Source organism: Dromiciops gliroides, chromosome 4, assembly GCF_019393635.1.
Source record: "Dromiciops gliroides isolate mDroGli1 chromosome 4, mDroGli1.pri, whole genome shotgun sequence".
Taxonomy (NCBI): Eukaryota; Metazoa; Chordata; class Mammalia; order Microbiotheria; family Microbiotheriidae; genus Dromiciops; species Dromiciops gliroides.
The window spans coordinates 294,623,305-294,637,824 of record NC_057864.1 but is presented as its reverse complement, the minus strand read 5'-3'; the positions used below and the strand labels follow the sequence as shown (position 1 = coordinate 294,637,824).

At 36.8% G+C, this 14,520-nt stretch overlaps 1 protein-coding gene across 1 annotated transcript in view; it reads right to left on the bottom strand.

Moving 5' to 3' along the window:
* CD109 (CD109 molecule) overlaps positions 1-14,520 on the bottom strand; it is a 178,860-nt gene that overhangs the window by 70,151 nt on the left and 94,189 nt on the right. The window contains exons 8-14 of the mRNA XM_043962437.1: positions 12,589-12,685; positions 10,683-10,824; positions 9,704-9,813; positions 6,698-6,922; positions 3,021-3,122; positions 2,866-2,928; positions 1,839-2,015 (exon numbers count right to left, since the gene is read on the bottom strand). Coding sequence (XP_043818372.1) covers positions 1,839-2,015; positions 2,866-2,928; positions 3,021-3,122; positions 6,698-6,922; positions 9,704-9,813; positions 10,683-10,824; positions 12,589-12,685 — 916 coding nt within the window. The remainder of the gene's footprint in view (positions 1-1,838; positions 2,016-2,865; positions 2,929-3,020; positions 3,123-6,697; positions 6,923-9,703; positions 9,814-10,682; positions 10,825-12,588; positions 12,686-14,520) is intronic.

Genomic DNA, 14,520 nt, shown 5'->3' with positions numbered 1-14,520 from the left:
ATAAAATAAACAACTGAGTAAAATTTGAGAAAACATTAAGATCAAATGAATATATATATATATATATGCCATTTGGAAGGGTTTAATAGTTCTGCTTTCTGTGGTATTTTGAAATATTTAGCTTATATTTAAATGTCTTGCATGTATCAAGGCATCAATAACCCTTTAGTTTGTTGTTAATAAAGTTTGTGTCAGTCACAGAGTTTATATAAAGCTGTAAACAGCATAGGACATTTATGACCTAAATTCTCTAAAGGTTAAGATGAACTATGTGAGCCCTTAAATTTTGATGTCTCCCTCATTGCTCTATTATTACTAAGATCAGAACTATAAGGCTTGAGATGGTTTTTCACAACATGAACCAGTTATTGGAGAAGTGAATTTAACAACTGGTATTGAACTCCTATATTGAGATCTGTTTTGTAAAGGATTTTTAATAGGACCATCTATAAGTTCCTTGAAACCAGAGAACCTGAGGACACAATTCTCCCAGATGGCCTAAGAAAAATGTTTCCAGGGGGGGCAGCTAGATGGAGCAGTGGATAAAACACCAGCCCTGGATTCAGTAGGAACTGAGTTCAAATCCTGCCTCAGACACTTGACACCTACTAGCTGTGTGGCCCTGGGCAAGTCACTTAACCCTCATCGCCCCACAAAAAACAAAAAACAAAAAACAACAAAAAAAAAAAACAAGAAAGATGTTTCCAGGACCAGACAACTGCATGGGACACCTTAAATGAAAATGAAATGTGCTCACTGACTGAACCTGGGTTCCTTGGTCTTTTGTTAAATGGATACTAACCTCTGGCACTGTTAACCCTTATTAGCCTTCAAGGGGCTGGAGCCCTCTTGTGGCCAAGAGGAGGAAATATACAAAATTTATTAGAATTCCCTTATTTTCCAGAGGAACTGTATGAAAACCTGGCCTAACAAATCAAAGGCCCTCTATAGTTAACAGAGATTGAACCTGGCTGATATGAAAATAGAAATTCCTGAGAACAATAAAAGCACAAACCAAGCAGGTTTCTCTTGAGACATTTGGGAATTTATGGTCCTTCCAGAGACATCATTTTCTGCTAGACACTTTCTGCAAAGACCCACACCTTGCTGTTTCTCCCTATCATATTGTTTGCTTTCAAGGTTTGAACTGTTGGGCGGATCTGCATTGTGCAAGTGGAATTAAGAGCATCCTGTTGCTAACCAGGAAGCAGGGAGTTAATCAATATGGACCTGACTAACTTATCAATAAATACATAAAACTTAATTATCCAGGGACTGCACAACCATATTGCTTAAATACTCTCCTTCCCCAAGTCTGGGTGGAAATTCTTGAGAGGATTCCCATACAATGCAAGTAATTGGGGTGCTAATCAGAATAAATGGGTGCTTGTCTTTATAAGCGTGCTTCACTCTGTTTCTATTTTTCTGGGAAACAGTTATCTGGTTTTGACAACCTACAGTCACACAAATGTGTATGGACACACACACAGGTAACTGTAACATTCTATAATACATGATAAGTGAAAATATTGTTGCGCTTATTCACCTCTGAAATTCTGAAATGTATTAGCTTCCTTAATGTAGGCTTTGATCATTGCAGGAACCCATGTAAACAAAGAACATGAGTGTCAAATAAATTGATATAGTTAATCAAACCAATAAATAAATGGAATGTTTATCTCTCAGGATCTTTTATCTATTTTACCAAAATGCTAACCTTGAAATTTAATCAATTTGCATTAACCATTCTTTTCTAAACAAATATTTAGGAATATCCTTTTTCTTTTTCTTTCTTTTTTTTTTTGTGTGTAATTACAACCTTGAACCTGATTTCTTACCTTATTCTTAAAGACAAGTTGGACAGAAACTTTCAGGACATCATTTATAATTTCCCCATCATCTCCAACATAGTATACAATTATACAGGCTTTTGGAGCCCAGGAATTTTCTGGTGTTAAAGAAAAAGTTGAGGAGTTCTTTTTGCCTACTGCAACCAACTGACTTTGGGATATAACCTGAAAAAAAAATGTATTTTATGATGAAGTTGATACTGTGATCTGTAATAATTACACCTTCTACATTTATCATCATTTCAAGTTCAACCATATATGCTTGACTTCAGTCAGGCTCAAAACTCTTCCAGAATCAAATAGACACAGATCATCTGGATTAGAATTTATTTACATTAAACATTAGAAAAACTTAAGATACCTCTAATTAAATGTCTTTGTTAAAACATAAAAATACATAAGAATTTAAGAAATTGTGTTTTTTAACTGGTTTGGTGAAGTAGAAAAGGCAAACTTTCCCATTCATGTGGATCAGCTTTCATAAGTGAAATGGGGGTAGGAGGAGGGAACTTGAATATAAAAAGACAGATTTGACTGGAATGGAGGGTATGAGAAAAGAGGAAGCAAATCATTAAATATACAAATGGGACTTGCTGGAGAAACGTAGTTCTCTGTAAGGTAGTGTGGTGCTATAGAAGGAGCTATAGATTTGGGGTCTAAGGATCCAGGTGTGAATCCCACATCTGCTATCACAGTACTTGTGTGGCCTTGGGCAAGTTATTTTTCACAAATCTGGGCCTCATTCCTCATCTATCAAACAAACGTAAAGGGCTTTGCAAACCTTAAAGAACTATATAAATGATAGCTATTATTAATCTTGTGACTCATGAATTTTACTTGGCCAGTACAGAAGCAGTCCCTGGAGGCCACAGAGCAGCAGTATAAAAGAATATTTCGATGATAAGGTATGAAGGGAACGCTGGAGGAGAATGATGTTGAAAGAAACAGTGAGATTGGTGTAGGTATACAGTAATATGTCAAATGATGTATAATACATTTTAAAACACTGAATTACCATATAACTTAGTTCCTTCATTGGCTTGTTGCTACTGACAATCAGTTCAAAAGGTGAGCCAGCCTGGAAAAACAGTATTCCTGTTAATATACAAGAATGAATGGCAAGACAGACATAATAATTATATTATCAAGTATCACATAAATACACTTTACCTTTACATTTTCACTTCCTGTTTTTAGCTGGATATATGTCATGCTAGGAGACCTAAACATGCCATGAACTGATAAGATATTCACACTATCGAGAAAAGAAGCCTGTAACAAAAACCAAAAAAGCATTAAAAAAACTCTTTAACTTCAATTGTTTTAATACATTTACACTAATTCTTGATAATTAATGGGAATGAAGCATATACAAAACACTGAATAGTCAATCTTTCAAAATAAAGTAGACTTCATTTTTAAAGCAGATAAAATATATGTCATTAATGATAGATATTCACAATTGTGTATAATTGTGAAAAATTAATATTTCTCTCTTATATTTAATAACTAATTATTGTATTAGGACAAAGATGTTTCCTCTTTTTTACTTCCTCATCCAGAAATCAATTAATGTGGGAAATCTCTCTTAGAGATTTACCCAAGTCAAAATCTAATCAAACAGTAAAAGAAATCCTAACTTTAGGCTAATGGGAATATTCCTACTCATTGTGTTTGCTCAGACAGGTCCTGGGAAAATGCTAATTCTCCCTATTATCAAGACAGGTGATATGGAAATTGATGTCTCTTTGACCAAGATTTGAGTGACCTAAGTCAAGTACTCCAAGATAGCCCACCTCCCATTTTTGTTTGTTTGTTTGTTTTGTGAGGCATTTGGGGTTGTGACTTGCCCAGGGTCACACAGCTAGTAAGTGGCAAATGTCTGAGGCTGGATTTGAACTCAGGTCCTCCTGACTCCAGGGCCAGTGCTCTATCCACTGCACCACCTAGCTGCCCCACCACCTCCCATTTAATTAATCAATGAGAGGTGATTAGGCAACCCTCAGGAACACCTCCTCTTCAAAGGGCATATAATCATAACCCCACTGTCATTATGGGTCTTTGGTCTAAGAGAAGTGGTCAAATGACTATCCTTTAATAAAATGATTAAATTACCCAGAAATTATGTCTCTCAAACTTTTTAATCATCATACAATTATAACTCATAAGAATGTTATATTTTGGTGTTTCAAAAGCTAGGTCTTCATTGATGTAGGTATTCCATTCCACCAACACTAGTTTCAACAACTTCAAGCTTTAGAAGACTATATCCATATTTTGGTGTAGGCAAAACAGAATCATCATGGTGGCCAACCTTATGATAGACTTCTATTCAGTTAGCTAGGCTGGTCCTTGGATAAGAGACATTATTAATCACTAAATCAACAACTAAAGTTTTTTTCAACTTAGTAGGACATGCCAGAGCTTGTGCTGTTGTGGCAGACCCTTTGAGAAACAGGGTCACTTCCACAACACAAGACACTGAAATCTGTCAGTATTAGCATCAATAAAATAGTAACTGTTGAAACATTTCCATAATGTCTAGTATGTATAACCCTATCCATAAAGTATATAATGGTGTGTTTGCTACTTAGGATTTTTGTAACTGAAAATATTATCAATTATCCTTCCCCTTGTAAAAGAGAGTATATATCACTTGCCAGAGAATGCAGATAGCAAACAGCTATTCATACCTGGACTAATGAGGTCTTTTCTCCCTAACATTAAAATCCTCAAGTTCATCATCATCATCATCATCAAGGATTTATTAAATTCTTTACTATGGGTCAAACACTGTGTTATACTCTGGGAATACAAAAAAGCAAAAGCCCATTCTCCACCCTCAAGGAGCTCACATTCTAATGGGAAAGACAACAGACAAGCAACAATGTACCTGCAAAATACATACAAGGGCAAACAAAAGGCAGTCTCAAAAGAAAGGCATGTTAATGTCAGTACATTAAGGAGGACCAAAAAAAGGAGCACACAGTCCAAAAATGGGGTATTATGGGTAAGGAACAGCAAGAAGACAAATGTAGCTGAACGGTGCATGGAGGAGAGGGGAATAAAGTGTAAGACTGGAAAGGTAGGAAGGGCCCTACTCCACCCACCCCCGACTAGGTCAGCATTCAAATGCTGGACCCAAGGGAACATCGTCAAGGCGCCATACTGGCTGCTTTCCCTACCATAAATTTCACCATACTTCAGTCCATCTTCCACTCGGGGGTTAAAGCCATCTTCCTAAAATGCAGGTTTGACCATCTCAAATCCCCCCCCCCAATAAATTCTAGTGGTTCCCTTTCACCTCTAGGATTAAATATAAAATTCTTTGCTTGGCCTTTAAAGCCCTTCACAACTGATTTCTGCCTTAAAACATTGCTGATCCCTCACAGAGACAGATTTCTAGAATGTAAGTTCCCTGAGGGATGGGGCTGTTTTTGCCTTTACTTTGTATGCCAGAGTTTTGCATGGTGCCTGACACATGCTTTTTGATTGACTGAGTGACTGATTTCCCATTTCTCACCTCCATACATGCTACATTTGAACGAGAATGTCCAATTTGTTACCCCCATAAACAATATTCCATCATTCTCTTCCCTGTCTACATAAGCAAGAAACACTAGGTCACTGTCTCTACTTCTTCAGGCTCATTACTTGATCTATCAATGTACTGCAGGCCTAGACCGCTCTCCCTCCTCACCTCCACCTCTTGAAATTCCTAAATTCCTTCAACTCAACTCAATCCCTTCAAGGCTCAACTCAAGTGTTACCTCCTATCTGCGGCTTTCGTGATTTTACCTCCAGTTCTTGTTACCCTCCAAAATTATTTTTTTTTAGCCTCCAAAATTATTTTAGGTTTACTTTAAATATTTTACCATTACTTTTACTATGTAGAACATATTTTTTCCTCATGCATAGGCCACAATAAAATGCAAACTCCTTGAGGGCAGGGACTGTTTTTTGTCTTTGTATCTCTGGCACCTAGCACAATGCCTACCATGCATTAGGTGCTTAATAAATGCTGCATTGGTTGAAGTAAGACTTTAATAGAGGAAAGAATTTTTAAAATTTTTTAAAGAAAGAGGAAAGAAGCTAATAGCTCTAAGAAATTAGAAGAGTAATAATTATTATCATAGTAGCTAGAGGAAACCAGTGTAGAGAATACAAACTAAAAAAAGGAGGAAATCACACACACTCAAAAAACCCTAAACCCTTCCCTCCCCAGACCTGTCTCTATTTCTGTGTGCTCATCACCTGATCTATCAATGAAAGAATCACAGAGAAGAGCCAGATATCAACATATCACTGAAGGCCAATTCAGCCCCAACTTTGTGGTACAATCCACAGCTAGCAAGAGAGACCAATCTGGCCAGACAAAATGGTCAAGAGACTCCAGGCAAAATCTTTGGAGATTTTCAGATGACAAGGATAATAAGTGTCTGGGAGAATGGAAAACCACTTCTATTTTCCTTTTTTCTCCTTTATAAGTAACTCATTTCTAGTGTAACCTAAATACATATCCAATTTCTACAAAACTCGGATCCCAAAAGACTGGGTATCTGCTCAAAATGCTTATTTATATTCTTGCCTATTCTATATCTTATAATGTTCTTCTATAAACTAACAGGGTTCTCAAGTACCCTTACCAGAACTGCCACTAATCATTCTGAATTCTCACAATAAAGATACTTTGCCCACACTTTTTTAGTCAAATATCTATTCTCTAAGCATTTTAAGCCCTGACTGTTGCCTTCATAACTCTTGTTTACACAAGGCTATGAAAATCCTGTCACCAAGTTACAGTCATAAAAGCATTTTCTTAAGAGTAGAATGGACACAAATAGCACCTTCACTTGCAGTTGACTGGTATTAACCAGGATTGGGAATTCAAGATGAAAGGTTCCATTTTCTGGAACTGTGTAATTTAGGACCTGGACAGTTTCCCTTTCCTGATCTTCATTGTTCCATTTGTCCCAATAATTGGTGTAATTTGTCTGTGTTATGGTGAGGGTTACTTTATTTTTTATTTCTTCTGGAGTCAGCCGAATATTGTCAGAGCGGGTTATCTTCACCTAATTGACAGAAAGGAACACAGAGAAAATCAATGTTATAAGAGAAGAAAAGGAATTACTTCATCTGAATCTGGCTTCCATCACCATTACTCTCCTGAAATAGTTATTGAATATCACCAATGGTGTAATTGCCAAACCCAATGATCTTTTTCACAGACCTTATTCTCCTTGACCTCTCTGAACCACACATGTGGCTTTTCTTTAAATTCTTTAAACGCTTTCTTCTCTTAATGTCTGACATGGCACCATCTTTGTTTTCTTCCTAATATCCCACCTACTTCTCTGTCTCTCTTATTGGGTTCTCTTCCTTCTGCCAAACCCAGAATGTAGGAATTGCCCAAGACTTTGTCCTCACTGTTCTTTCTTCTTCTCTCTCTCTCTCTCTCTCTCTCTCTCTCTCTCTCTCTCTCTCTCTCTCTCTCTTTCTTTTTCTCCCTTGAAGATTTTTACCTACTCCAACCACTTCAAATGTCAATACTTTGTGGATGATTCTGCCAATTCTGCTCCCCAGCCCTCATATCTTAAGTTCCTTCCCTGAAGGAAGAGAATTTCCATTTAGAGGCATCAAATTCAAAATGTCTAAAATTTATCTTCTCCAAATCAGCTGCTCCTCCTAATTGTTCAATTAATGGTACCACATATCTCTACATAATTTGGTTTCAAAACTTTATTATGGGGGGCAGCTAGGTGGCGCAGTGGATAAGGCACTAGCCTTGGATTCAGGAGGACCTGAGTTCAAACCCAGCCTCAGACACTTACTAGCTGTGTGACCCTGGGCAAGTCACTTAAACCCCATTTCCCTAAAAAAAAAAAATAATAATTTAATTTAATTTAAAAAAAACTTTATTATGGAGTTCTGCTCTCCTCTTACCCTTCCCCTCCTCCAGTATCTAAAAGGGCATATGTTCTGTTTATTTTTTCTTTAAAATATCTTATAACTTGTCTCTTCCCTTCCACTGCCTCATCTATCACCCAAATTCATACCTGAATTCCTAACTGGTACTCCTGCTTTCAGGCTATCTGTGTATGAGAGAATTGTGGGAAATGTGAAAATCAAACTGACTCCATCTTGTAAAATTGACTCCATTTTCAGACTTAAGTTTCATTTTCCTCTAAATTCCATCTGCTTGCTAATCATGGGAATTGAGTGACATCCTGTTTTACATTCAGAAAAACCCACCTCCCCATTCTCCACACTCCCAACTCTCAAAACTCACTCATTCCCCTCTCAACTTGGAAAGCCCCTTATCTATCCTCCAATTAGAAATCAGATTACATAATCTTGTGTCCTGGTTTATACCCTGTCAATTGTTTCCTTTTAAAGCATAAACATCTGTCTCTCCCTCTATTCAGGGTCCAGTACCAAGCTGAGGAGATTTCATCCTGAGCTGTTATGCAATTGGCATGAATTGCTCAAAAGCTCAAACCTTTATTTACTCAGTTATTTTAGATTTCATCCATTACAGTGACCCTGGATAAGTCTCTTAATCTCTCTCAGCCTCAGTTTCTTCAACTGTAAATTGGGGGAAATAACAGCAACTACATTACAGGGCTGCTGTGAGGATGAAATGAGATGATATTTGTAAAGCACTCAGTACAAGGCTTGGCTTTTAGGAGGTACTATAAAAATGTTTATTCTTCTCCCTTCCCATATTCTATTTCCAGTGTTTCCTGTACTTTGCCAACCTATTAATCCTAAAGATATTTCTTTCCTTTTTTGTTACTGTAATGTTCGTAAACTTCTGATGGCTCTCTACTGCCTACTGAATAAAATCCAAACTTCTGAACTTAGAATTCTGGGCCTTTGTCTCCCATTGCCTTCATGTATGGTGCTATACTTTAGGTCAAGAATTCCTAGACTCTTTTGTACCATGGACCACTTTAGCAGCCTAGAGAAACCTGAAGACACCTTCTTTGCATACTGTTTTTTAAATAATTTAAGGAAATGCTAAATTTCACTTAGAGATTAGTGAAAATAAAGATGTGGGGATTTTTCCCATCTTTCACAAACCCCCTAAAATCTATCTATGGACACAGAGGTGTATGAACCATATATTAATAGTCCCTAATTTAAATGTACCTAATGAAATTCTATTCATCTTTCGAGACAAATTTCAAATCCAATCTCCTCCATGAAACCTTCTCTGACCACCCTACGGTGAGTTCTTCCTCTCTGAGGTAATGTTGGAATATCAGCTATTATTCATAACTTTACTTGGCCTTGTACCTTTACTACTTATTACTTGTTGATTACCACATGTAATCTTTTTAATTATGCAATGTTCTCTCCCCAACTAGACTCAAAGTTCTAGGACTCTATCCACTGTGCCACCTAGCTGTCCCTAACTGTGCCACCTAGCAGCCCCCAATTTCCTACTACATCTGCATAAAATGTTCCCTTTATTTAAAGACTCCCCCCACATCTCATGAAAGCTAAAGGACAGACTTAAGCCCACATTTGCCTTATTGGCTTTAACCTAAATAATAGACATTTGGTGAATATGACACTTCTAATTCTATTATATTTCACTTTAAGAATTCTGAACTTAAGATTCAAAGGGTCTGGGTTTAAGTCCCATCTCCATTACTTATTGTGTGTCTTTGGAAAAGTCAACTTCTTTAATCCTCATTTTCTTTAAATGCCAACCTTTTATGGTTGTTATGTGAACAAAGTGAGATAATGTAATTATAGTATTTTATAAATATAACATTATATATATATATATGAAACCATTATTTTAACTTACTGATTTGTACTTATAATTAAACATGCCAACTTACAGTAACTGTGAAGTTGAGAGTAGGCTTCAAGACAGTGGCATAATCAAAAAATTCAATGTTGTAGTCATTTGCCTTAAAAAATACATTGGAACTTGCATTTCGGGAGATTCCTGTTTCAGAAATAATATCATTTAGATAAAAAGAGATCATGCTTTTACCAATAGATGTTTCCTAGCATACCTTCGCCAGAGTTCACTACCAACAAGTGATCACTACAGTTATTTCAGAAGAAGTCGCATTGCCTATATCTCATTATCAAATTTATGTGTAATGTGAAAATAAAGCAACTCTATTGTCCCCCACCAGGGGTCATAAAGAGACGAGACTTTGGAAATGTGAGATTCCTTACAATTCTAGATCTATGATCTAATATAATAATATCAGGAAAAGACAGAAAGAAAAGGTATCATGAATAAGGAGATGTTAAATGAAGGCAAAGACTAAGTTTAGCCTAGGGAAAGGCAGGACATTCCAGTCACAGGCAGAAACCCAAAGTCTTTAGGGGTGGATATGAGAAAAACTTTATTAGCTACTAATTTCACATAATGGACTTATCAGTCGAAGATATAAGACAAGAGAAAATGCCAAGAAAATATTGTGTTATTCTATATTCATATTTTTCCCATATTAGAATATAAGTTCTGTGAGTGCAAAGATGCTATCTCATTTAGCTTTTATACCTTCCCTGTAAGTATTGCGGTACTCTAAACTCGGTTCTTAATAAATATCGAATGAATGAAACAAATGAAAAGGGTTTTTTTTTAATTCTATGGAAATTAATAAAATATCCAATATCACTGAACAGCAACTTCTACCTAGTGTATTAGAAGAGAAAATATAGCTTACACATATATTTGGCCTAAGAAAATCTTACAAGAGAAGCATCAAAATATGGCTAAGTGATTTTAAAATACTCTTCAGAAGAAACCATAGTACCAAAATAAAAAATCATTACCTTTAAAAAAAATGTACTACATACCTGTGAGTGATTCTGTCACTACAGCAATAATTTCTACTGGCCCAGGAGAAGATCTATCATTGGGATAATGTAATTCCTCTGCATGATTCATGACACTTTTCATCTCAACATCACTAAATGTGAAATTTGCAGATCCATTTATCTGTTTAAAAAAGAATGCATGTCCAAGTCATTCCCCAACTGAGAAATGGTCAAAGGATATGAATAGGCAGTTTTCTGATGAAGAAATCAAAGCTATCTATTCCCATATGATCACTATTGATTAAGGAGATGCAAATTAAAACAACTCTGAGGTACCACCTGACACCTATCAGATTGGTTAATATGACAAAAAAGGAAAATAATAAATGTTGGAGAAGCTGTGGAAAAATTGGAACACTAATGCAATTGTTGATGGAGCTGTGAACTGACCCATCCATTCTGGAGAGCAATTTAAAATTATGCCCAAAGGGCTATAAAGCTGTGCATACCCTTTGTCCCAGCAATACCATTTTTGGGTCTTTTTCCCCAAAGAGATCATAAAAAAGGGAAAAGGACCCACATGTACAAAAATATTTATAGCTTCTCTTTTTGTGGTGGCAAGGAATTGGACATTGAGGGGCTTCCAATCAATTGGGGAATGACTGAATAAATTGTGGTATATGAAGGTAATGGAATTCTATTGTGCTATAAGAAACGATGAGCAGGGACAGCTAGGTGGCGCAGTGGATAAAGCGATGGCCCTGGATTCAGGAGGACCTGAGTTCAAATCCAGTCTCAGACACTTGACACTTACTAGCTGTGTGACCCTGGGCAAGTCATTTAACCCTCATTGCCCCACCAAAAAAAAAAAAAAAAGCATCCCTGACCATGGAATGAGAAAGAGATGACAAGCTTTCACAATGACATACTCTAACAGACATTTTTACAGCCAGACAACTAACTAGCAAGTGAAGAGATTACAAGATCCCACTGGGCTTATTTGCTGACTATTTAAAAAAAAGAAAAGAAAAGAAACAATGAGCAGGAGGAGTTCAGAGAAACCTGGAGGGACTTGCATGAACTGATGATGAGTGAGATGAGGAGAACATTGTACACAGTATCATCAACATTATATGTTTATCAACTGTGATAGACTTGCTTTCCTTTTTAAAAACTCACACATGGGGGCAGCTAGGTGGCACATAAATTCCAATGTCTCCATATCACCTCCAAAATCCTCTGTTTGGCATTCAAAGTGCATCTTGTCCTGTCCCCTAACACACATCTTTCCAATCTTCTTACTCCTTGAGTTGTGCCTCACATGCTCTTCAATGCAATGCCACTGCCTTCCTTGCTTTTCCTTGAACAAGACACTCCATCTCCAGACTCCAGGCATTTTCATTGGCTGTCCCCCATGCCTGGAATGTGCTCTCTCCTCATTTCTGCCTCCTGCCTTTCCTACCTTCCATCAAGTCACGGCTAAAGTCCCATCATCTATAGGAAATCATTCCTGATTCCCCCTGATTCTAGTGCCTTCTCTCTGTTGATTATTTCCAATGTCTCTTCTATATAACTTCTTTGTACATTTTTGTACATTTGCATGTTATTTCCCCCATTAGGCTGTGAACTTCTCAAAGGTAGGAATTTCTTTTGCCTTTTTTTTGCATTCCCAATGCATATTAGCACAGTGCCTGGCACAGCAGATGCTTAATAAATATTTATTTACTGTGTTTTCTATATTAGAAAAATCTCATGATTTCTTTATTTAAAAAAAAACCAGGGGGCAGCTAGGTGGCACAGTGGATAGAGCACTGGCCTTGGATTCAGGAGTACCTGAGTTCAAATCCAGCTTCAGACAGTTGACACTTACTAGCTGTGTGACCCTGGGCAAGTCACTTAACTCCCATAGCCCTGCAAAAAAAAAAAAAAACCCACAACCTCTTACCTCAAAATGTTTGGTAATAGTTTTCTTTATTCCCCAGATGGAGAGAGGTACAAATATGAGTGTGACATCACCTTTAACTGGCTTTCCATATGTATACCTAAAAAAAAAATTCTTTTTTTTTATTTCAAATTGGATCATGTCAAAATAATAGTCAAAATGCCAGTTATGAACATCAACCCCTGATCAAATTTTTAATTATCACCTTAAAATATCAAGATTATTAGATTACATCAGCAAACAATCTATTCTTTAGGCATTCCAGTAGAGATTTCCATATAAGTTGACATCAAGTCACTAATAAACTTTTCAAAGAAACCTTGATTCAATCAATTCCAAATGTATGTAAATGCACTATCATTATCTGAATGAGTTAGAATAAGAAATTGATATAATGAGGAAAAAAAAAAACCAAGCCTCATTGATACTTTACCCCAGAAAGGGTCTACATGTAACAATTCTCTAGCCTCACTCTCCCAAACATTAAGAAATTGAGAGGGGCAGCTAAGTGGTGCACTGGATAGAGCACTAGCCCTGGATTCAGGAAGACCTGAGTTCAAATCTGGCCTCAGACACTTGATACTTATTAGTTGTGTGACCCTGGGCAGGTCACTTAACCCTCATTGCCCTGCCAAAAAAAAAAAAAAGAAAGAAAGAAAGAAATTGATCTGTGGAATCTGGATGCAGATTGAACCATGCTATTTCTATTTTTTTGTTGTTTTTCTTTTTTGAGGTTTTTCCTTTTTGCTCTGATTCTTCTTTCATAGCATGACTGATGCAGAAATGTGTTTAATGTGATTGTACATATATAACCTATATCAGATTGCTTGCTGTCTTGGGGAGGGCTGGGAGGGAGGGAAAAAATTGAAACTAGAAATCTTATAAAAAACAAATGTTGAAAAATATCTCTACATGTACCTGGAAAATAATAAAATACTTTTATGGGAGAAAAAGAAATCGACCCAAAAAATTCAATGAGAAATTACATAGTGATATCCTCAACACCAAAACTATGCAAAAAGTTAGGCAGAAGCTCACAGGCAATAGAAAAGGAGGCCACCAGCAAAGCCAAGAGTAGCACCAGCCGAGAAGCTGGTATCCTCATACTGCTACCAGAAACAGAACAGAAACAAATAAGGCTGGAAGACTCTATTGTCCAGAGATGTTAGAGAGCAAGGCTCCCCTGAGAATGTGACTCTTGGTAGACCTAGAGAGTGACTGTTTTATCGATGGCATGTTATGCTTAGACTAGGACATCCTAGGTCCAGGGACTCTGAGGTCCCCAGAACTCTGTACCAAGATGCCCTATAGGACCATGAAGATCCAGCACTCTGAAACTCAAAGAGCCAGGAGGACCTAAGCCCAAGAGGTGAAAATCAGCAAAGGCACCCAGGTGCAGTCAAAGGTCAAGCAGAGAAGGAAAGGAAGGAAATAAGCATTTTTAAGCACCTACTGACACATAAGGACTAAGTGCTTTACAAATATTATCTCATTTAATGCTCACAACAACCCTAAAATGTAGTTGTTATTATTATTTCCATTGTACAAATGAGGAAACTGAGGCAAACAGAAATTAACCTGCCCAGTGTCCGAGGCCAGATTTGAACTCAAATCTTCCTGACTCCAAGCCCTCCAGGCCTAGCATTCTATCCAACTCTCTGGGAAGAAACCCACCCAAAAATGGAAAAGGGGTAGAGTCCACAATTCAGGAGCTAAATCTAGAGAAAAGAGTAAGCCAAAAAAAACAGTATTAAAAAAATATATATTGTAGATGTAGAAATCCCTCAAAAGGAGAGAATAACTATATAACAATTCTAAGCAAAGACAAAATTTTAAAAATGAATTTTCCATAAACACTGCATGAATACCTAGAATGGAAAAAAAGTGTTAAAAATGAAATAAAAACTTTTAAGGAAAGAATTGAGAGAATAGATA